General features: G+C 42.3%; 1 protein-coding gene across 2 annotated transcripts in view; it reads right to left on the bottom strand.

Moving 5' to 3' along the window:
• Positions 1 to 7296: 7296 nt before the first annotated feature.
• The window catches only part of slc25a22a (solute carrier family 25 member 22a), a 113423-nt gene continuing 98766 nt past the window's right edge, over positions 7297 to 21953 (bottom strand). For both annotated transcript variants that reach the window (XM_055649682.1, XM_055649684.1), the window contains exons 9-10: positions 21218 to 21293; positions 7297 to 18399 (exon numbers count right to left, since the gene is read on the bottom strand). In XM_055649682.1, the coding sequence (XP_055505657.1) occupies positions 18246 to 18399; positions 21218 to 21293 (230 nt within the window). In that variant the 3' untranslated portion in view covers positions 7297 to 18245. The remainder of the gene's footprint in view (positions 18400 to 21217; positions 21294 to 21953) is intronic.

Below are 21953 nucleotides of genomic sequence, written 5' to 3' on the forward strand. Positions count from 1 at the left end.
AGTCATGGACTTCATCGCAACAATAACCGACAACATCGTCCCCATGGTAAGGGTAAGCACCTTTCCGAACCAAAAACCCTGGGTAGACAGGTCAGTTCGTGTGGCCTTGAATGCTCGTACTGCTGCCTACAACTCGGGCCTGGCATCAGGAAACATGGACGTCTACAAGGCAGAGTCCTACCGAATGCGAAGGGCGGTGAAGGACGCAAAGAGAAGGTACAGGGACAAGATGGAGTTACAGATGGAGCAGCAGGACACCAGAAGCCTGTGGCAGGGGCTACGGACTGTAACCAACTACCGAAGCACCGCTCCCTCACCCGCATGTGCCGGCACCTCCCTAGCTGATGACCTGAACTCCTTCTACGCTCGTTTCGAGAGGGGCAACACCACTCCAGGTCTGCCGACTGTCGACAATACCACCAGCGGGCTGGCTACCGAAGCTGAAGGGAGGAATGTTCACACATTCTCGCTGTCCGAGCACGACGTGAGGAGGGCACTGACACAGGTGAACACGAGAAAAGCTGCAGGCCCCGATGGCATCTCGGGGCGAGTACTCAAGTCCTGTGCTACGCAGCTAGCTCCAGTGCTCACTACATTATTCAACCTCTCCCTGGACAAGTCCGTGGTCCCTGCCTGCTTCAAAAAATCCATCATTGTACCGGTACCAAAAAATGCCTCCCCAGCCTGCCTGAATGACTACCGTCCGGTGGCCCTTACCTCGGTAGTCATGAAATGCTTTGAGAGGCTGGTGAAGAATCACATCTGCGCCTTCCTCCCTCGGACCCGTTGCAGTTTGTATACCGTCCAAACAGGTCCACGGACGATGCGGTCTCCCAGGTCTTGCACACCGCTCTCTCCCATCTGGACAGCCAGAAGGGGGGCTACGTGAGTATGCTGTTCATAGACTACAGTTCAGACTTCAACACGATAGTCCCCACCAGACTGGCCGGGAAGCTACTGGAATTGGGGCTCAACACCTCCCTGTGTGCCTGGGTCCTGGACTTTCTCACCGCCAGGCCCCAGGTAGTCAAGATGGGAGGGAATACATCGAAGTCCCTCACCCTGAGCACAGGATCGCCCCAGGGTTGCGTCCTCAGCCCCCTATTGTACTCCCTGTACACACATGACTGTGTGGCTAGGTTCAGCTCCAATTCAATAATTAAGTTTGCTGATGACACTGTGGTGGTGGGCCTGATCTCAGACAATGATGAGAAGGCCTACCGGGAGGAGGTGGCTGATCTAGCACTGGTGCCAGATCTAGCACTAGTGCCAGGAGAACAGCCTCCTCTTGAACATCAAAAAAACGAAGGAGCTGATCATGGACTTTAGGAGGGCACATCATCCGAGGACGTACACTCCATTGAGTATAAATGGGGATCCTGTGGATAGGGTGAACTGTTTTAAATATCTGGGAGTCCACATCTCTGAGGATATGACATGGTCATCACACGCCTCAGCACTGGTGAGTAAGGCAAGGCAGCGCCTTTACCACCTCAGGCAATTGAGGAAATTCAGAGTGCCTCCGAGGATCCTACAGTGCTTCTACGCAGCGGCGGTGGAAAGCATCTTGTCCGGGAACATTACCATCTGGTTCGGGAATTGCTCTGCCAAGGACAAGAAGGCTCTGCAGAGAGTAGTGCGTTCGGCCGAACGCACTATGGGAACTTCACTCACCCCCCTGCAGGAACTATACAACAGGAGGTGCAACTCCAGAGCAAACAAAATCATGAGAGACCTCTTCCACCCCTGCAACGGACTGTTCCAGCCGCTACGGTCAGGCAAACGCCTCCGTTGCCATGCAGTGAGAACGGAGAGGTTGAGAAGGAGTTTCTTCCCAGAGGCAATTTGGACTGTAAACGCCTTTCTCACCAGGGACTAACTCTACTGAACGTTTTTCCTTCTATTATTTATTATGTAAAAGAATATGTGTGTTATGATTGTGTTTATAATTTGTTTGGTTGTTTTGTTGTTTGTCTTTTGCACAAAAGTCCGCGAGCATTGCCACTTTCATTTCACTGCACATCTCGTATGTGTATGTGACAAATAAACTTGACTTGACTTGACTTAATTTAACCCGGCACCATGTTCAATACGGACATTGCGGGCCGAAGGGCCTCTTCTTGTGCTGTACCATTCCATGTTCTCTCAAAGAGGCACTTTGAATCTCCCATCTGCTGACTTCAACTGTAGCTGATACATAATTGATATTGTTAAATTCTGGACCATGCGGTGAGAATCTATTTCATTTTATTGTGCAGAAACACAATCTTAAAATTAGTGGCAGTCGTGAAATCAGTGAGCACAGTCGCACAACAGGGAGATGTACAATTTGGATTCTCTTCCTGAAAAATGCTACAGATGCCAAACGAGCCAAGTCTGTCAGTTTTAATATCCCGTTAAATGGCGTCATCGAAGGGGGGAGCAGCCGGGGTTGTGGTGTGGATCCGTTGAGCTGACTGCCAGAATAAGTTTAAGGAGCTGCTGTCCCTGTGATCCTGTAGCAATGTGGCCAGTTTCCTGAGAAAAATAAAAGTCTATTTCCGCACGAGGCATGGCGGCTAATTGGTTTCACGCTCCTTTAGAATGTCTTTGCCCAAGCCATGTATTATTGTGGTATTAGTGTAGGGCACACTGTAATAATCATGGCTACACAGAGACATGCTATGTGATTCATTTTATTTTACTTTCAGTACTACAATCTTTACATGTTTTTCATGTCAATCCATTACGATACGATGCAATATAATTTTATTTATCCCAGGAGGGAAATTGATCTGCCAACATTCATAAAAACACAAAAACATAATATACATGAAACATGAAATTAAAGTGACGAGTGGAAAGGATTGGGGATGTGCAATTATTGGGGGGTGGGGGTGTCAGTTTCAGTGTCAGTCTATCCCACAACATGTCTTAAAATCCCATCAAATTCCACCCAGACTAAAATGTTCTCAGCACCAAACCTGCGTCGGAGCTCGTTGTTAAATCCTGTTGGCTTCTCCATGACCTCTACTCTTTGGGAATTGGCCAGGGTGAGAGACTGAAGTGTCAGTGGGCAGGACCTTTGGGACCAGTGACATCTGTACTATTAGCTACAAAATAGTTATGGATATTTGTGTAAATTGTGTTGGTTGTGTGTCTTGGTTCTTTTCTTGTTGTATGACTGCAGAAACCAAATTTCATTTGAACTTCATTTGAGGTTCAAATGACAATAAATAAATTGTATTGTATTGTATCATACCCCAGACAATCCCTCTTCTCACTTCTCCCATCAAGTAGAAGATACAAAACCTTGAAAGAATGTAAAAAGAGCTTTTCCCCACTGTTATCGCAAACTTGAGCGGACCTCTCATAAACTAAGGATGAATTCCCAGTTGTCCAATTCCCTCATTGTTGCACTTGCACTTTCTCTAACTGCACTTGCCCTGCAGTTGTAACATTATCTTATGCACTGTGTTTCCTTTCTCTTTTTGCACAACTTGTTGTACTTATGTATGGTTTCATTGTACTCGTGTAATTTACCTGGATAACATACACATGTTTTTTTTTAGCTGTTTATGAAGGAACTGCAGATGCTGGAGGAAAACTTCTTCAAAGAAGGCATGTCTTGAGGAGATTTTGCAGTAGAGCAGATGAAATCTGTAGGAAGGAACTCCAGGTGCTGCTTTACACCAAACATGGACGCAAAATACTGGAGTAACTCAGTGGGTCAGGTAGCATCTCTGGAGAAAAGGAATAGGTAACGTCTTGCGTCGAGACACTTATTCAGACCTTTTCTTCAGAGATGCTGCCTGACCTGCTGAGTTACTCCAGCATTGCGTGTCTGTCTTAAGGGCCTGTCCCACTTGAGCGTCATTTGCGCGTCATGCAGGTGGCGCGCGAAGATTTGGTGAATCCCAAAATCCTGGGGCGCTGTGCGCGACCGCGCGTCACTGCCTACGCCATCTCGCCTCACCACGCGCCATGCACGCATAATGCATGCAATCATGCTCACCACGCGTAATGCGCACGCATCGTGATGCGTAAATGATGTCGCAAAAATGACACGCAAATGACACCCAAGTGGGACAGGCCCTTTAGCAGCACAGATGACAATAATAAAACACTGCTTTACTGTACAGTAAAGTAGACATCATTTTTGGTGTCCATCTTTGTTGCGAGGTGGCTCGAAAAATGGGAAGCGGACCGTACTTTCCAGGGTCTTGTTAGAACTTTTATTACCGGACATTACCCAGGAGTCTTTATAAGGTTGCTCATTAAAATTCCCATGCAATCTCTAAAATAAGTTTCTTGAATTCTCTGTTAAACCTCCTAATAACTCCTCTGGGTGTCTCTCTAATATTATTACTTCAATCCCCCTTGAATCCTCATAACGTTCTTAACAAATTCCTGTAAGATTATTCCTTCAATTCATCCTAAATGTCCTTTGCATTGACCATTACATTTTCTTAATTTAACTACTTTTACTCAATTTCCTTGCAATTCCAATAATTATCTAAATAAATTTCACTGGAGTCCCCATTACTGTTTTATTTTCCCATAACATGCTTTACTTAATTAATCCCCATGCAGACTTAATTCATGCCGTTCCAATCCTTTAGCTCTTTTATTCAATTTCTCTGCCATCCTATAACTCCTAGTAAATTCTCATCTACAACTCCAATGATTCTAACTAAATTCCCCTTCAGGGCTTGTAACTCTCTCTGAATTATCCCACAGTCACTAAATAACTTTCTTAACTCCCCTGCACTGCCTATATCCTCCTGCCATATCTAATAACAACCACATGTATTTCTCTGCATTCCCCTATTAATCCTCATCTAAATTCCCTCAGGCTTCCCGAAAATTCTCTTGCTAAATGATTCCACGGACTCCATATTTTCACTGGTAAATAACTCTGCAGTCTCCTAGTTCAGTTTAGTTTAGAGATACAGCACGGAAACAGGCCCTTCGTCACACCGAGCCCGCCATCACACAAGCGATCCTCGTACACTAGCACTATCCTTCACTCTAGGGACAATTTAGAATTCTTACCAAAACCAATTAACCTACAAACCTGTACACCTTTGTAGTGTGAGAGGAAACTGGAGTAACCGTGAAAACCCATGTCAGTCACTGGGAGAATGTGCAACATACATACTCCACACAGACAGCACCCGTAGTCAGGATTGTACCCGGGTCTCTCGCGCTAAGGCAGCAATTCTACCATAGCACCACCGCGCTGCCCTTGCTCACTATATTCCTGTCTTTAATGTCGCTCCAATACATATAACTCTCTTACTTAACTCTCTTCTACAGCTTTACCGTTTCCCTCTTGGGGAATCCCACAACATTCCCTCTATCATTCATAGCAAGTCCCCATGTGCTTCCCTCACCTTTTTTATTGAATTTGTCAAATCCAACAGTTCATAAACATCCTCATTAAATACGTCTGCAATCCTACACAATGAATGGTAGGGCTCTGGGAAGTGCTGTAGAGCAAATGGATCTAGGAGTGCAGGTACAAAGTTCATTGAAAGCAGCATCACAGGTAGATAGGGTGGCCAAACGTCTTTTGGCACATTGGCCTTCATCTGTCACAGTACAGAGTATAGAAATTGTGAGGTCATGGTGCAGTTATACAAGATGCTGGTGAAGCTGCATTTAGAGATTGTGTTCAGTTCTGGGTACCATGTTTAAGGAAAGATGTTGTCTAGCTGGAAAGAGTTTAGATTCAGATTCAGATTCAGATTCAACTTTATTGTCATTGTGCAGTGTACAGTACAGAGACAACGAAATGCAGTAAGAGAAGATTTACAAGGATGTTGCCAGGACTCGAGGGCCTGAACTATAGCGAGAGGTTGAGCAGGCTAGGACCCTATTCCATGGAGTGCAAGAGGATGAGGAGTGATCTTTAGAGGTGTACAAAATCATCAGAGGAACAGATCAGGTAGACACGTAGTCACTTACCCAAGGTAGTGGAATCAAGAACCAGAGGACATAGGTTTAAGGTGATGGGGGAAATGATTTAATAGGAACCTAAGGGGGTATCTGTTTCACATAACGGGTGGTGGGTGTGTAGAAAGAGATGCTGGAGGAGGTTGAGGCAGATGCTAGCAGAAAATTTAGATGGGTACATGGATAGGACAGGTTTAGAGGGATATGGGCCCAACGCGGGCAGGTGGGACTAGTGTAAATGGGACATGTTGGTCAGTATGTGCATGTTGGGCTGAACGGCCTGTATGACTCTGACTCTAATCCCTTTAATGTTCACACCAAATTCCCATTTGACTCCCAAAACCCATTTACTGAATTTCCTATAAATTCTTGTCATTTCCCTGCAGTCCATACTCCACTTTAGTAAATTCCCTGTTCCCTCTTACTAATTCCTCCCTCTCCCGCTTCACATTACTAAATTTCCCTGCATTTCATTTGTTTCTGACAGAATCCCATTCCCTTCAAATTTCCAATAGAATATCCAACATTCAAGGCACTCTTGTTAAAATTTCCCTTTATCTTATGAGCTCCATTCTCTCCAGCTCCCTGACTAAATTGTTGTGCAATCCCATAGCTAATTAAATTCTCTAATTTTCTAATTATTCCCTCCCATCCTTGTCTCTTTCTAAATTCTCCCTTCAAGACCTATGAAATAATTAGTGGTACCTGCTCCAACTGATGGTTATCATCTCTTTGAAGACTGCTTTAAACTCCATCTCACCAGGGGAGCCGATAGTCAATGGGCAGTGGGTCTAACATGTGGCCAAGTGGCACGACAGCTGATAGGCAGCACCATGGATATGACACACAATTCACTAAGAATAGTATGTGGTATCCAGTTGACACATTCACCATGAGAAATTAGGAATGAAAAGTAGATAAGGTATAAAGTGGGGACGCTAGGAACTGTAGATGCTGGAATCCTGAGGAAATCACAAAGGGTGCACAGTGGTTCAACTAGTAGAGCTGCTGCCTCACAGTGCCAAAGACCGGGGTTCAATCCTGACCTCGGATGCTGACTGCGTGGAGTTAGCACGTTCTCCCTGCGACTGCGTGGGTTTCCTCCGGATGCTCCAGCTTCCTTCCTCATCCCAAAGATGTGCGTGTCTGTAGGTTCATTGGCTTCAGTAAATTGCCCCTAATGTGTAGGGAAAGGGGATGACATGAAACTAGTGATCAATGGTCGGCATGGGCCAAAGGGCCTGTTTCCGTGCTGTATCTCCAAAACTAAAAACTGAAACTAATTACTGCAGTAACTCAGCAGGTCAGGCAGCATCTCTGGAGGGCATTAGAGACATAAAGTGATTCACCTCCGTGATCTGGTCTCAATAACCTTTATTATTTTGCCACATGACATCAATTACACAGAATTCATATTATTATTTTAATACAGATCCATTTACAGATATTAATAGTGCCATATTGCAGCAGCTACTAAACGCAGTGTACAGGCTTCACGTCAAATTACATTCATTCACAAAATTACACTCATCACAGCAGGTTAACTTTGAATCTTAATTACAACTGCATTTAAACAACCCACTGTTGAGGAAAACATTTCACATTTTCAGAGTTTGGAAAATACTATTTCTTTAAAAAGTCCACAATTTAAAAAAAAAAGTTTTTTTTAATAAAATGAGGGCAAGGAAGTATGTTTTTACGGGTCAATGTGCAAAAATAAGTCAGTTTCAATGTCTTTTGAAACTGTAGTTAATGCAGAAGGGGAGCCGTTCCTACTGCAGTGAAATTAAAAGACGGCAGGTTTCATGGTTTGCAGATCGTTTGTGTTATTCTGCAATAATGGAAAAGAAATACTCGAAAAATATATTTTGAACTGTATTTTGCACAAATTGTCTATCATATATTTCCATTTACTTAAATAAACAAACATTCATAAATTGCACTATATTGTACACCATTAAGGAATTAGTGTTTAGTAATTCAGAGTAGTTTAAATATTTCCAATTAGCTTTTGCTGAAATGTTATCACTTATGCAACTCTGGAGTAAATCTTCAATCTAAACAGCCACACATATTAGGAATGCTTTCAAGTTACAATGGTCAAAGGATGTGGATCCTAGATTGTCACCTGCAATCCATGCCCACATATCCAAACTACTCTGATCATCTCCTCCCCTCCAACTCATTTTACACTTTCTAGTCTGTGACAACGTCTGACTCTGCCGACTGCAAATTTCTGATGCTTCAGTTTAGGGATCTCGTGTCCCTCACACAAACTCAATGACATTTGTTGTCAATCAGTCGTTAGACTCTAGTTTCATGCTTAATTTTCCAATCAGCAATAAATACATGAAAAGGGTTCTTGTGTAAAGATTAACGACAACAGATTAATTATCTCTAGCTTTGTGGTACATTTCACATCAGCTGACTGAGCCTGAGGTGCGGCTGCTGTCATTATCCCAGACCTCCTCGCTCCCACATCACACGGTGCAGAAGGCTGGAATGAAGGGAACAAGCCAGGCGCCAACCCAACCTTTACAAACCCTTTGCGACATTTTTGAAAGTGCATCTGCTGACAGAATAATGTGACAGCACGAATCAGTCGAGTCCCTCCTTGATCAGGCCCCTTTCGACACTCAAAATTCAGACTGATTGTGTTCTATTCCTCATGAACACAATCCCAATTCTGTCCATTGACAACAGTAAGACAGAGAACAAATGACTCATCACTCTTTTCCTTCCTTTGTATTTGCTTACAATAATTTAAACAGAGAAATTACCCAGCAAAGGGATTTATATAGTACCTTAGATACCTACAAAACATCTTATGTAATTTCTGCAGAGAAATGGGTATTGTTACCATTTCGACCTGCAGGCTCCCACATAAGCTACCCTTTGATTTGCTTCTTATTGGTGATTGTAGTTTTGGGAGGAACATTGATCAGAACACCAGCAGAATGTTATGCTGGTCGATATGCAGCCGACTTAAAACATTAACTGGGGCAAGTGAAAGATGGGAGGGTGGCACTCAGTTTAATGTAGCACCTCTGACAGTGAAGAATTTCTCAGAACTAAAGAGTATGATGCCAGATTAAGCGCATATAAACCCTAAAGCCTTCTCGCCCTGGAGGCGAGCAGCTGTATCCCTGCTGACAAAGATCACGTGTAGAAAACAAATGTAAACAACCCAAGGGGGCATTAACAGACTCGCTGTGAAAGGCCAGCACACGTGGAACTGGAGGAGAGAAGTGTGAACGTGAGGGAGATCACAATCAATGCAAGACGTTTCCCCCCAACAAATTGGCTGTCCAGAGAAGCAACATTAATGCTATATACACTCACTCTTCAAGCTGCTGCTCATTCAATTCTGGAGTTGTCCACACAGTTGCTGCGCATGGAATCCAGTTAGAAGCAAACAAAAACCTGGCAGGATTGCGGAACTGGGAGTTTACGACACTGATTAGCCTTGACACTGAGAAACGCCAGTGTAAACTGCACAGAATATTTTGCATACGTATTGACAGAATCATTGACAGGCCAATAAAGTTTATTTTCCCAACAGTTGCAAAGGGAAAAAAACCCAAAATCTAACCAACATCACGAGCGTCAGCGACCAACAGCTTCACATTAGAGTACATTCAATTCTCAGACAACACTACAGCTAACATTTCTCTCCAGGGTCTCTCGCATTACTGACCAGCTTTACAGCACTAGTCTGGAAAGTAGCGCCAATACTTTCATGATTCCCAGTTTTTCCATTCATTCCACAGACAACACAGACACCGTGTCTCATGATTGTTAAAATACTGTACTAAAATGTGGTCATTATTATTTCTATGTGCTTATTCTACCCATCGTGAAATCTGCTCTTTCTAGATACTGCATAAATGTCCAGAAAACGTAGTCTTCTGCTTTTGCTCAATAGAAATCCATGGAGCAATATTTCCCACTTCCAATTCAGTGACATTCAAGAAACAGAATTGGCCAAGTTTAGGACATACCCTCTGCCTCTCCTGCATATCAGTACCCTGCAGTGCAGCACAATAGAATGCAATCAGGATTAGTATTGAAAACTTTAATTTTGAATCCAGACCCAGAGTTCAGGTTGTAAAAAAACAAGGAATTTAGTTTTATACCAAAGATAGACACAAAATGCTGGAGTACCTCAGCGGGTCAGGCAGCATCTCTGGAGAAAAAGGAAGGGTGATGTCAAGGGTCTGGACTCCTCAACAGGCAGTCTGAAGAAGGGTTACGACCCGATATGTCACCCATCCTTTTTCTCCAAAGATCCGGCCTGACCCGCTGAGTTACTCCAGCACTTGGTGTCTCTCCAGTGTTCAGTTTGCCCGGGCACTCTAGAGATAACAGTGTGAAAGGTGACTGATCTATCAAAAGAACACAGTTTTAAAACACAAATATATTCCTATTGACTTTTAGTACAGAATGAGAATGATAAATCAACCAAATAGAGTGTAATACATTGGAGTTATAACATGGTACAGAGGTTACCTGCAATCTGTCTGTAGTCTTTAGCAGTCTTAGATTTCCATAGATTTGTACCTATCTTTACAGATTTGTACCTATCCCAACAGCTCAGCAACTTGCCAATGCCAGCATTTAAGGGACAAACATAGACAAGAACATTGTCTGGCAAGTTCACTTCTCGGTTGCAGGAGCAAGGAGTTACTGAACCTACACCTATCCATGGTCATTGCTGCAATGTCCATTGCAGCAGCAAATTGCCACGCATAGTTAAATAAAATCTCCGGGGAGACTTCTTCAATTAAGCACGAAGCTCAGGAGCTGTCAAATGCAGTGATTTGTTTTTAAAGTTTCAACACTGCTGCAATTTAAAGGTTTACTCTGAATCAAGTGCTGCAGAAGTTTTTTTTTTTGCCTTAACAGCGGGCTGAGGTCAATGTGTTGGCTGGACTGCAAGATGAGCTGGCAATCGAAAAACTGAGGCAAGCATCAAACTGCAAGCCCACACTGCATATTTAACATCGCCAGGGAGAGAGCATTATTGCATAAGTTTCCTTAAAGTTACTCAAGAAAACACGTAGATAATATACTTTTTTCCCCCACTGAATTGAGTGCAGGAGATCTGTCAGGGGAGGGTCAGCGATTAATATTAGCAGGCGTACAGGACGTACAAACATTAAAACTGACTAAAAAATATTCAAGTACAGTGGGAGCTTGTAGATGTGTTTGGCAGAATGACACATTATTCAAATGTCATCCCTCGTAGTCTAGACAATGTAGCGTGGGACATGACTGAATATCAAGTGCTACGCCATTCCATTGGAAATGCACGACCCTCCCCTCTCAACGACTGACACCATTGCTTAATTTGCCAACAAATGTCTTCTCCCTGATCTGTGGTACTGACTCCTGTCAGCCTTACTCCTGCTTCCCCCCTTTTCCACGCAGGTTGACTCATGAAACACAAAACAACAATGGCAGACACCCTGACAGGCAATGTAGACACGAAGAACTGCAAATGCTGCTTTACAAAATAAAGTATAAGTGCTGGAGTAACTCAGTGGGCCAGGCAGCATCTCTGGAGAACATGGACAGGTGACATTTCTGGTTGGGATCCTTCTTCAGACTTAATGTTCAAAATCTAACGCAGGGTCCCCATTCGAAACGCCATGATTAGAGAGATGTAGGCTAAATGCGGGTAGATGGGTCTATCTTGGATAGCATGGATGAGGTGGGGCCAAAGCACACAAGAATCCAGAGAGACTGCGTTACAACATGCCACTGAGGGGGAAAAACACAACAACTTTATTTGCATGATGCCTAATGTAGCAAAATGTTTCAAGGTATTTTGCACCAAGCTAGACATTAGCTTGGGGTTTTTAGGTTTAGGTTATATTTTAAAGTAAGGTTTTGAGAAACATTTTGAAGAAACGGGTAGGCATCAGAAAGGTTTCAGCAGACCTTAAGAGGATTGTCAATTGGACATAGAGGAAAGTAATTAAATTCACCTCTGGTCAAGAAGCCAGAATTGAGCAGTTCCCTTGCATGCCTTAAGTCGTCAAAAAGGTGGGGAGAGGCGATTGATAACAAGTTGAGAATTTTAAAATCAAAGTGATGCTTAACATGGAGCCGACACTGGTTCGTGAGCACTAGCTCTGGTTCGGATGTGGATCAGGATGATGGAGGCCAGAACATGAGAGGTTGACCAGATGCATGCCAGGTTAGTGGTCTAGCATAAAGATATCAGCAACAAATGAGTGTGATCAAGTGAAGCTTCTGAGCTGGTAATACAAGATTGTATCGACAATGCAGACCCCAGAAGGTTTCCACAGCGTCAATTAGGTTACAGTTTGCGGATGGTGTAGCTCAGTTCTGGGTGAGGATTACAGAGTCTGGTTCAGGAATGGAATTGGTGGCCATGGAATATGCTCGAGTTGGCAAACAAAGACAATTGCTCAGTCTTCTCAACATTCTAGAATAAACAGTGATGTAGGTTTAACTTCATAAATTAGAGGAGCAGAATTAGGCTATTCAGCCCATCTAGTCACTCCTGCCATTCAATCATAGAAACATAGAAAACAGGTGCAGGCGTAGGCCATTCGGCCCTTCAAGCCAGCACAACTATTCAATATGATCATAGCTGATCATCCAAAATCAGTAACCCGTTCCTACTTTCTCCCCAAATCCCTTGATTCTGTTAGCCCTAAGAGCTATATCCAACTCATAGCTGATGGTCATAAATAAATCACGACTGATCTATCCCTCTCAACCGCATTCTCCTGCCTTCTCTACATAACCCCTGACACCCGTACTAATCAAGAATCTGCCAATCTCCGCCTTAAATATGTCCTTTGACTTGGCTCCTCCACCACCTTCTGTGGCAATGAATTGCACACACTCACCATCCTTGAATATCAGTACATCCAGGGCTACATGCTGAACGAACACCTCGCAAAGGTGAGAGGTCCCCAGAGCTACATAGATTCAGATGTTGTCACACACACATGGAAATTGAGATTATGTTTTCAGTATTTCCAGGTGGGCAGCACGTAGATGAGAAATGTTATGACAGATCTGTGGAGTTCACTAACGCAGGCATAAGATGAGAAACAATTTTAGATGGCTCTTTGCTGGGACCAGATCAATAACAATGAGGCAAGATGAGAGTAACTGTACTGTAACTGCACCACCTAACTGTTCTATTTTGAAGAACCCAAGTCAATTCCACCCATTTGTGCTGACTGCATCAGACAATCTCCACTGGCGTACCACACCGGCCCACCTTCACTCCTGAACATGGGCAAGGGGACGGGAGATAAGACAACTCCCCCGTGTTTCAAGTACTGAAATCAGTCGAGTGAGCATGAGAAGTTCAGAAGTTTGAAGGGACGAGTAGAAGAAAGCACATTGTGGAAGGTGAGGAGGTATTTGCATGGGTGGTCTGAAGAATTCAGCATCTCCAATGAAGTAAAGGCAACCATTCAAGGGTGAAGGCAAAGCATTCCCAGTCTGAATCTCTGGGTCAAATCACAGGCTGGTCCATAAAGAATTTATTGGACCACCTTGATGATAGAAGTGGGAGAGAAACCAGATGGAAGAGAATTCAAAAAAAAAATATATAGGAGCGGGGCATGTAAAGATGGCAGCAATGATGTTTAGAATCTAAAGAAGGATGGCACGGTGAATTTGGTGACCAGGCATTACCAGAAATGATGGAACACTTCAGACAAGGGTTTTTAAGGAAAGGGTGAAATGATTGGCTGTGTAAAAGTGTTCTAAAGAGCCCTGAAGGTACTGTTCCACTGGGAATGAAAGCAGAAAATGGTGGAAACACTCTGTAGGTCAGGCAGCATCTGTGAGAAGAGAATCAGTTAATGTTCTCAGTTCATCAGGACTAAGAGAGGAAATAAGTTAGTCTCAGTAGCACAGGAGTTGGAACAGACATACATCAATGTCCGTTTCGAACATGATGCCAAGTTAAATTAACCTCCTCTGCCCACACATGACCCATATTCCTCCATTTCATGCATATCGATGTGCCTTTCCAAAAGCCTCTTAAATACCACTATTGTATCTGCCTCCAACACCTTGATAGGGCATTCTAGACATCCAGCACTCTCTGTATAAAAACCTTTCCCCGCACATCTCCTTTAAAACTTTGTCCCTCCTTACATTAGATATCCCAACGTGCAACACCTCACAATTGCTTGCACGAAAACATTATCTGCTATTTTTTTGCCCACTTCTGTAGCTGATCAACATCCCATTGCATATTTTGACCCCCTTTCTCACTGTCTGCAATTCCCTCATTTTGGTGTAATCTGCAAATTTACTACCAACCCATCTACATTTATGTGTATCTTCCTTTCTTCTTCCCGCCACCCCCCCCACCCCACCCTCACATCAGTCTGAAGATTGGTCTCGACCCGAAGCGTTGCCTATTTCCTTCGCTCCATAGATGCTGCCTCACCCGCTGAGTTTCTCCAGCATTTTTGCCTACCTTACATTTATGTGCAAGTCGTTTATTTATATGTATCACAAACAGAGGTCCCAGCACAAATCCCTGCAGAACTCCACTGATCATAAACCAGAATAACACCCGTCTACCTGAAACCTCTTTCTTCATAAGTTTATAAGTGATAGAAGAATTAAGCCATTCGGCCCAACAAGTCTACTCTGCCATTCAATTATGGCTGTTCTATCTTTCTCTCTTAACCCCATTCCCCTGCCTTCCCCCCATAACCTCTGACATCCATACTAATCAAAAATCTATCTTTCTCTGCCTTAAAATTATTAATTGACTTGGCCTCCACAGCCTACTTTGGCAATAAATTCCACAGATTCACCACCCTCTGACTAAATAAATTCCTCTTCATCTCTTTTCTAAATGAACGTCTTTTAATTCTGAGGCTACGCCCTGTGGTCCTAGACTCTCTCACTCTTCTATGAGTAAGCCAGTTCAAATGACCAAATCACAAGAACAAAGAGAATGACTACTCTGCTCTATTTAGTGCTGAATTGCAAGTGGACTTGAGGAGTGAGGGGCAGGTGTCATAGTTCCAAATGAGCTGATGAGAATGAGGAAAGAAGTTGATGAGACTAGGTAATAAGAATTATCTTAAGAATAAGAATAGGTTTTATCTGCAATTCAGTGTTCAAATATTTATATTTAGTTTTAATTCAACGTGCATAGTTCCACTGTACCACTAACTATCCATTCAACTCCATTAGTTATTTGGTAGCAATCTACAATGACAAGCTGTTCAGTAGGTTTTCACAGCACTCCGAGGGCCCACGATATCTCAATGCTCCAAAACTTAAGGCAAGAAGTAATTCACAATTATAACTGCATGATTTCCTTAAGAGCAACTATGAGGATATGCATGCTAGAATACTGCCCTCCAGCAAAATGTATCAAACAATGACTTACACACTCCCAACATGGTGCCTAGTCACCTTTAAGGGCATTGAACCATAAAGGAGTTTCATTGTAGTGTACAAAAGACAGTAAATGCTGGAAAAGTGTGGAGGTCAATCAGAATCCGATGGATTTGACTGCGATTTTAAAAAATTCAAATGTCGAACATTCAGTGTTTTTGTGTTCATTGGGCTACACATGAAGTGTCAGAATTAAACGCACTCAGTACTCTGCTCTGCTTCACCACAAAGCCTGATGACTGTCTATTGCACCAGTATGGCTGCCTCACATCCAAACACCAGCCATCCTATAGTGTATCTTGTAAGATTGGCAATTTTGTGCTGATTAGCAGCAATTTGGTTAGACGGCAAACTCATTTCATTTAGGACCAAGAAAATTAAAAAAGCAGCGGTTTTAACCCATTGTTGTAGACTGGATTTGAACATCCATCCCCGAGGTATAGGGCATCAATCTAAGGCTACATCACCTAGTCTCCTGCACATTTACTTTTTATCTATATTGCACAATAATGAGAATTATTTAAGATCTGAAATTCCAAATGCAATTTCACTGGAGATAAATCATTCCATGAATGCTCTTTCCCTTGTTATCTCAATACTTCCTGACAACCAAATCTAGCGCACTTCCCTACATAGCCTATAAGCATACTATTATATTGGTAATTAAAACACAAACAAATATTCAGCACCTCCAATAGGACAATAACCCTTTTCAATCGTGTGAAGCAGATTTCAAGTAACACTTTAGTATCAGTACTGACAACATTAGATACAAGAAGTACTGGACTGTAAAAATAAAAATGTTGACAAACCAGTATTTCCAAGGGATCACATCAGGGATTATAAAAACGTAGTTGTGAATAACTGGTGTGTGGGGGCATGAAGAAATTGTTTCCTTTACAAAAATATTATAATGCTCTGAAAAAAAAATTCCTACATTAAACCTGTTTGTGTGTTGTACCCGTGTTTTACCTTTCAACTGCATTCGAGAAGCACTTTTTTTTTGCTCTTTCATTCCATTCTACGGCAGCATATTAAACATATCAGCTCTAATAAATTACCTACAGCTACAGAATTTTGTGCTGAGAAGATACCAGATATCTGTGCAGTGGGTTGCCAATCAATAATCCAGTCACAGAGTTAAGATGAAGCCATATACCTTCAGAACAAAGCTTTGCCGATTTGGTACATGTTGAATTACAATTCACCAAATGCATTGCAAAAGGTTGGCCTTTGGGAACGTTCATTTATACTGTGGAAATAACATTTTACCTTTCTAAATTAGTCTAGCATTTGACAAAATAATTTGAATTATGTCAGTCAAGGGTATCTACTGTTAGCTGCTAATTGGAGGTTGTGAGAGCAACATAGGTTCACAAACCAAGATAATTATTCTATTAGCTTTAAAACACATCAATACAGACAGATATCCCAGGTTTCCTCTATGGAACCTATTGAATTTCAAAGGATGACACTAGTTTGTTCTAATAATGTAAGCAAGTTAAAATGGGACCTGATGAAACTGGTCCTCTTTAGTCACAAATGCAGCAGAGAGTGTCACACTGCCAATAGTTTGGATGCTAAACACAAGAGAAGTAACCAGCCTTCCAAAGCTGGCACCTGGGAGCTGGTGTTAAGGGAGGAATGTTGCCACAAAATGCCAAACCCATTAACCTGCGTAGTTCAGGAATCATTTGGATTTAAGATGTTGTGCTTAGCTTAGTTTAGTTTAGAAGATTCATGCCAAATGAATCACTTCTCCCATCCTGCCTCAACTAAGGTATCAGCAGCCTTGTCCAACATGCCCCATGTCCACTGGTTCACATGTATATGTAAATGGATAGGAGATGTTTAGAGGGATATGGGCCAAACGTGAGCAGGTAGAAAGAACTAGTGTAGATGGGCATCTTGGTCGGCTGAAGTAAGTTGGGCCGATGGGCCTGTTTCCTTGCTGTATAACTCTATGTCTCGTCTCAGCTTTGGTGTCCAACATGTTCATACAAACTAATGCCAGCCACAGCCATCAGCAGCTGCTTGGTCCTGATCTCTTCACATTTTACTTCTTTATCTGCTTCATCTCAAGTTACATCTTACACATAAGATACCCAGATATTTGGTAAGGGATGATGTGTTGAAATATATGAGAGTAGGGAATGAAACAAATGATATTGCGTTAGCTAATCATAAAATGTCCAGCCTACATTGAATTTCAATAAGCCAATTGTAACCCCAACCAGACACGATATCTAATGGGCAGTTGGTGGCATACTGTCCATTTTGTGCAATAAAAAATAATTATCTAGATGTTAGAAGACTAAGTTACCTGTCATTCGAAAACCCAACAACACCATGTTCAAGAGACTCAAGATGGACTAGCTAGATTTCATTGTTAAAAAAAATGTCACTCAGCACCTAGGTACAAAAGCCCAAACTGAAAACAAGTATCAATGACCCTGTTAGTGTTTTGCTACTGGCAATTCAATCAGCTGTTGCATTATTGTTTTCCACATGGGAACAATTGGAAACAGGGCCTTTTGCTTCCTCTGAGGATGATCCCTTTGAAACGATATCTATTGTGTCAGTACTGACCAACTCAAGAGAACACAACTACAATAATGATGATGATATCTGGCGCTCTCACACCCCAGACACAAGTGTTAACCATTTCTTAAAAAAATAAACAAAAAATACTGACAGTCTTTAGGAATGATTGGGAAAAGCGGAATCTGTTTTGGGGATGATGGTGGGGGTGGGGGGAGGTTGGGCTGGGTAGGAATGGGGAAGAGGACGGTGATCCGGGCTTTAGTCTCCAAAAACTGTGCTGTTCATGTGACATACGTAACCCTGTGGAACTAGGTTGGATGTCCTGTTGAGGTGCTCCACCTTCATTAATGCCGTCTGTTCGGAAGCATCTCTATTATGGTCTCTGCTATTCCCAGGAAGTAAACAACTTGTGCAATGCCAAATAGGGGGGCAATAACCAGTGCTCTGCAGTATGCACCCTTTAGGAACGCTCCTGGTCCTTCATTTCTCCAGATTTTCCTATAAAAGGGGAAATACAGCAGGACATCAGCATTGTGGCGAGATAGTCAACAAGCAAAATGTTTGTGATCAGACATCATCACACATGGATCAAGATGACCCTAACATATAATTAACATGGTGGTCTCTCGGCTGGGGTGCTAATGCACAATTTCACCAGAATAAGTTCTTAATTCCACTATAATAATCTTTTCTACATCCTCAACAGGAGTTATTAATCTGAGCTTTGGAACAACGATATATTTTAAGGAGTCATTCCATGAACTAAACTCGACGTTGACTACAATGGAAGATTGCCTGTCGCTAATCATGATTATACATATCACAGTAATTCTTATACTCCTGCTTTTAGCTGCTTCTTTGGGTGGGGATGGTTCTTTCTCATGGGGACAGTTTATTGGTGACTGCGAACTTTCCAATCTTCTACTCATATAGTTACTCTTCATTTACAAGATTAGCCTACATTGGTACTAAAAGCAACCATGGGCCTATGACTATACACAGCTACTGTTCAGTAGCAGTTATTGGATAGTAACTATAGAACAACAACCACTGCAGATATCATTTAAGTAATGCAAGATGTTGAAATTATTTAGTCTGAAAGAGGCCCACTGTTGATATTCAGAAACTTTCAGTGAAGCGCATTTGGGCCTGTCCCACTTAGGCGACTGCCGGCAACTAGACTGTCGCCACATGATCACTGGGGTGTCGCCTGTATGTTCGTGAGTAGTCTCCTCAGTCGCCCAAAGAGTCATAGTGTCTTTGGTCAACGTTGGACTTTCAAAATGTTGAAAAATATTCTAAGACAGTCGGCGACAGTGGGTTTGACGCCAATGAGCGTAGCTTGACTTCTCCTGACCTGACGTAGTTGTTGCCAGGTTAACGTAGATTGTCGCCGGTGCTGACTTTGTTTTTTTTGCAGTTAAAGTAATGATTCTATTTCAAATTTTATGTCGAAGGGGGGTCTAGTCGCCAGTTTTTCGGTGACCTGCTACGACCATGACAGTCGCCGGCAGTCGCCTAAAAATAGCCTAAGTGGGACAGACCCATTAAAATAACACACATGCAAAATAACAACAAGCCATGAAACATTTATTTAATGTATTAAGAGTTTTTGTGCTGGCAAGTGATCTCATTGGGATGATTACACTTATATTTAACTATTCAATTTCCCCAGTAATCTTAATTTTATTTGTTGTGAATTATTGAGTAATTACAGTTAATGCAATAACCTTTTCCATCTAAAATTTCACACGCAGCAAGTGCAATGTGTGATCAGATATCTTATTTGGTTAGTGATGGACAAATTTTGGCCTATGTTCATATAAGGGAGCAGATCCAATAAAACAAGTATCCTCAGTTCTACAATAAATGTTAACTGTGGTGAAATTGGAACTGTCAGCCTTTGAAAATATTGCTAGTTCAGTAAAACTGAGTAATGAGGAGTATTTAATAATTTAATAATTGGTATTCGTGCAAAGCACTGATGCATATCATTAACAAAAGTAATATAATGGAACATATATACAAATCATAGACAATTGTTCCACAGCCTAAACTGCAGAACATGATTTTATAAAGAGCATTCACTTTTTAAAATATTGATCTGTATTAGTGGTTATCAGCAGTCATTGGCATCCTTAAGATATTTAAGTAGTTGGCGCAAGTGGATGTATCCAGTTATACAATAATCGTGGTTGCAAAAGCAAGTGATATTGCCAGTGATATTTTTAACCTTACAGCAAGAAAACATTTGACCAATTTACACCCCAACCTGTTTTGAACACAGCATTAAACTTTTCCGATTATTAATTACAACTTCATTTGACCATCATCTGCCTTTGCTTTACTCCAATTCTTTCAAATCTTTCTCACTGGTAGACTACAATATGGATTAAAAAAGACACAACGTACTGGAGTAACTCGGCGGGTTAGACAGCATCTCTAGAGAACGTGGATAGGTAACGTTTCGGGTGGAGATCTTCTCCAGATTAAAATCAGTATGAAAATAAGGGTCCTGCCCGGAAACATCACCGATCCATGTTCTCCAGGGATTCTCCTTGAGCTGCTGAGTTACTCCAGCACTTTCTTTTTTTGTAAACCAGCAGATGTAGTTGCTTGTTTCTACATTTTAACCTAATTTCACCAAAAGCAGCTGTTTCACATGCTATGCCACACAATGTCCCGATCATCCACCATGCTATTCATCTCTAAACTGCAGCCTGAGCCTAAATTAAATGAAATAATTTACTCTGTAAATTCCTCCATGGCCTCATCCAGGTCTATTTCTGACTTGCTATATTTGTACAGTCCACTATCTGCCCCTCTGCTTTTACTTCCACCATTATGATTCCAAAAGCTCATTCATCTCTTGCCATAGATCTATCTGTGGAATATCCCCATTGCATATCAACAAGCTCGATGCTTCGTTTCCCCCTTAAGCCCAACCCAGCCCTGACTAAGATCTTCATCATTCATAATCTCTCCTGTGCCTTAATATTAGTTTTCCCTCATGCCCCATCATGTGTTGTGGTAGCTGCTTCATATTAAAGGCAGAAGATAGATACTAAAAGCTGGTGTAACTCAGCGGGACAGGCGTCATCTCTGGAGAGAAGGAATGGGTGACGTTTTGGGTCGAGACCCTTCTTCAGACCCGAAACGTCACCCATTCCTTCTCTCCAGAGATGCTGCCCGTCCCGCTGAGTTACTCCAGCTTTTTATGTCTATCTTGGATTTAAACCTGCATCTGCAGTTCCTTCTTACTTATATTAGAGGCAGACGTTTGTTGATTCAGAATGTTGAAGTCGTTACTTATTACCTGATGCAGTCCATTACTCCTGAGTATGTGTCCTCATTCAAGCCCCTTTGAAGAGACTGGAGTCTTGTCTTTATTACTAAATTGGAACAAAAGACAAACTGTAAGTAGCATGAAGAAGGATTACATTTCCTGAATTCGTTGGTTCCACTTCCCATGTTAGTGTATGGTTTCTTTCAGCACTTCAAGCAAATTACCATTTTAGTTCATGGTTGGCAATTATCTCGTAAGAGTCCTGTTATATGCCTATATACTGGCTTTTTATAGATATTACAGCGCAGTAATCTGGATAGGGAACGTGGATGAGTCTCTCTTCTCTTAAGGATCCTGACCTGAAACATTGCCCATCTAGTTCCTCCAGGTGCCTACCCGCTGAGATACTCCAGCACTTGTGGAACAGCACAGCTGTGCAACAGTAGAGCTGCTTCCTTAAGCACCAGAGACCCAGGTTCGATCCTGACCACGGGTGCTATGCGTACGGAGTTTGTGCGTTCTCCCTGTGACTGCACGGATTTCTTCTGGGTACTCCGGTTTCCTCCCACACTCCAAAGGTTTGTAGGCTAATTGGCTTTAGTAAAATTGTAAGTTATAAATTATCCCGAGTGTGCAGGATAGTGTTAATGTAAGGTGCTGGTCAGCATAGCCTCAGTGGACTGAAGGGCCTGTTTCCATGCTGTTTTATGTACTTTGTGTTTTACTCAAGGTATGACATAACATGGCTATCAATGCTCTGTTGGGA

The sequence above is a fragment of the Leucoraja erinacea genome, chromosome 18 (genome assembly GCF_028641065.1).
Source record: "Leucoraja erinacea ecotype New England chromosome 18, Leri_hhj_1, whole genome shotgun sequence".
In the NCBI taxonomy this organism is placed as follows: domain Eukaryota; kingdom Metazoa; phylum Chordata; class Chondrichthyes; order Rajiformes; family Rajidae; genus Leucoraja; species Leucoraja erinaceus.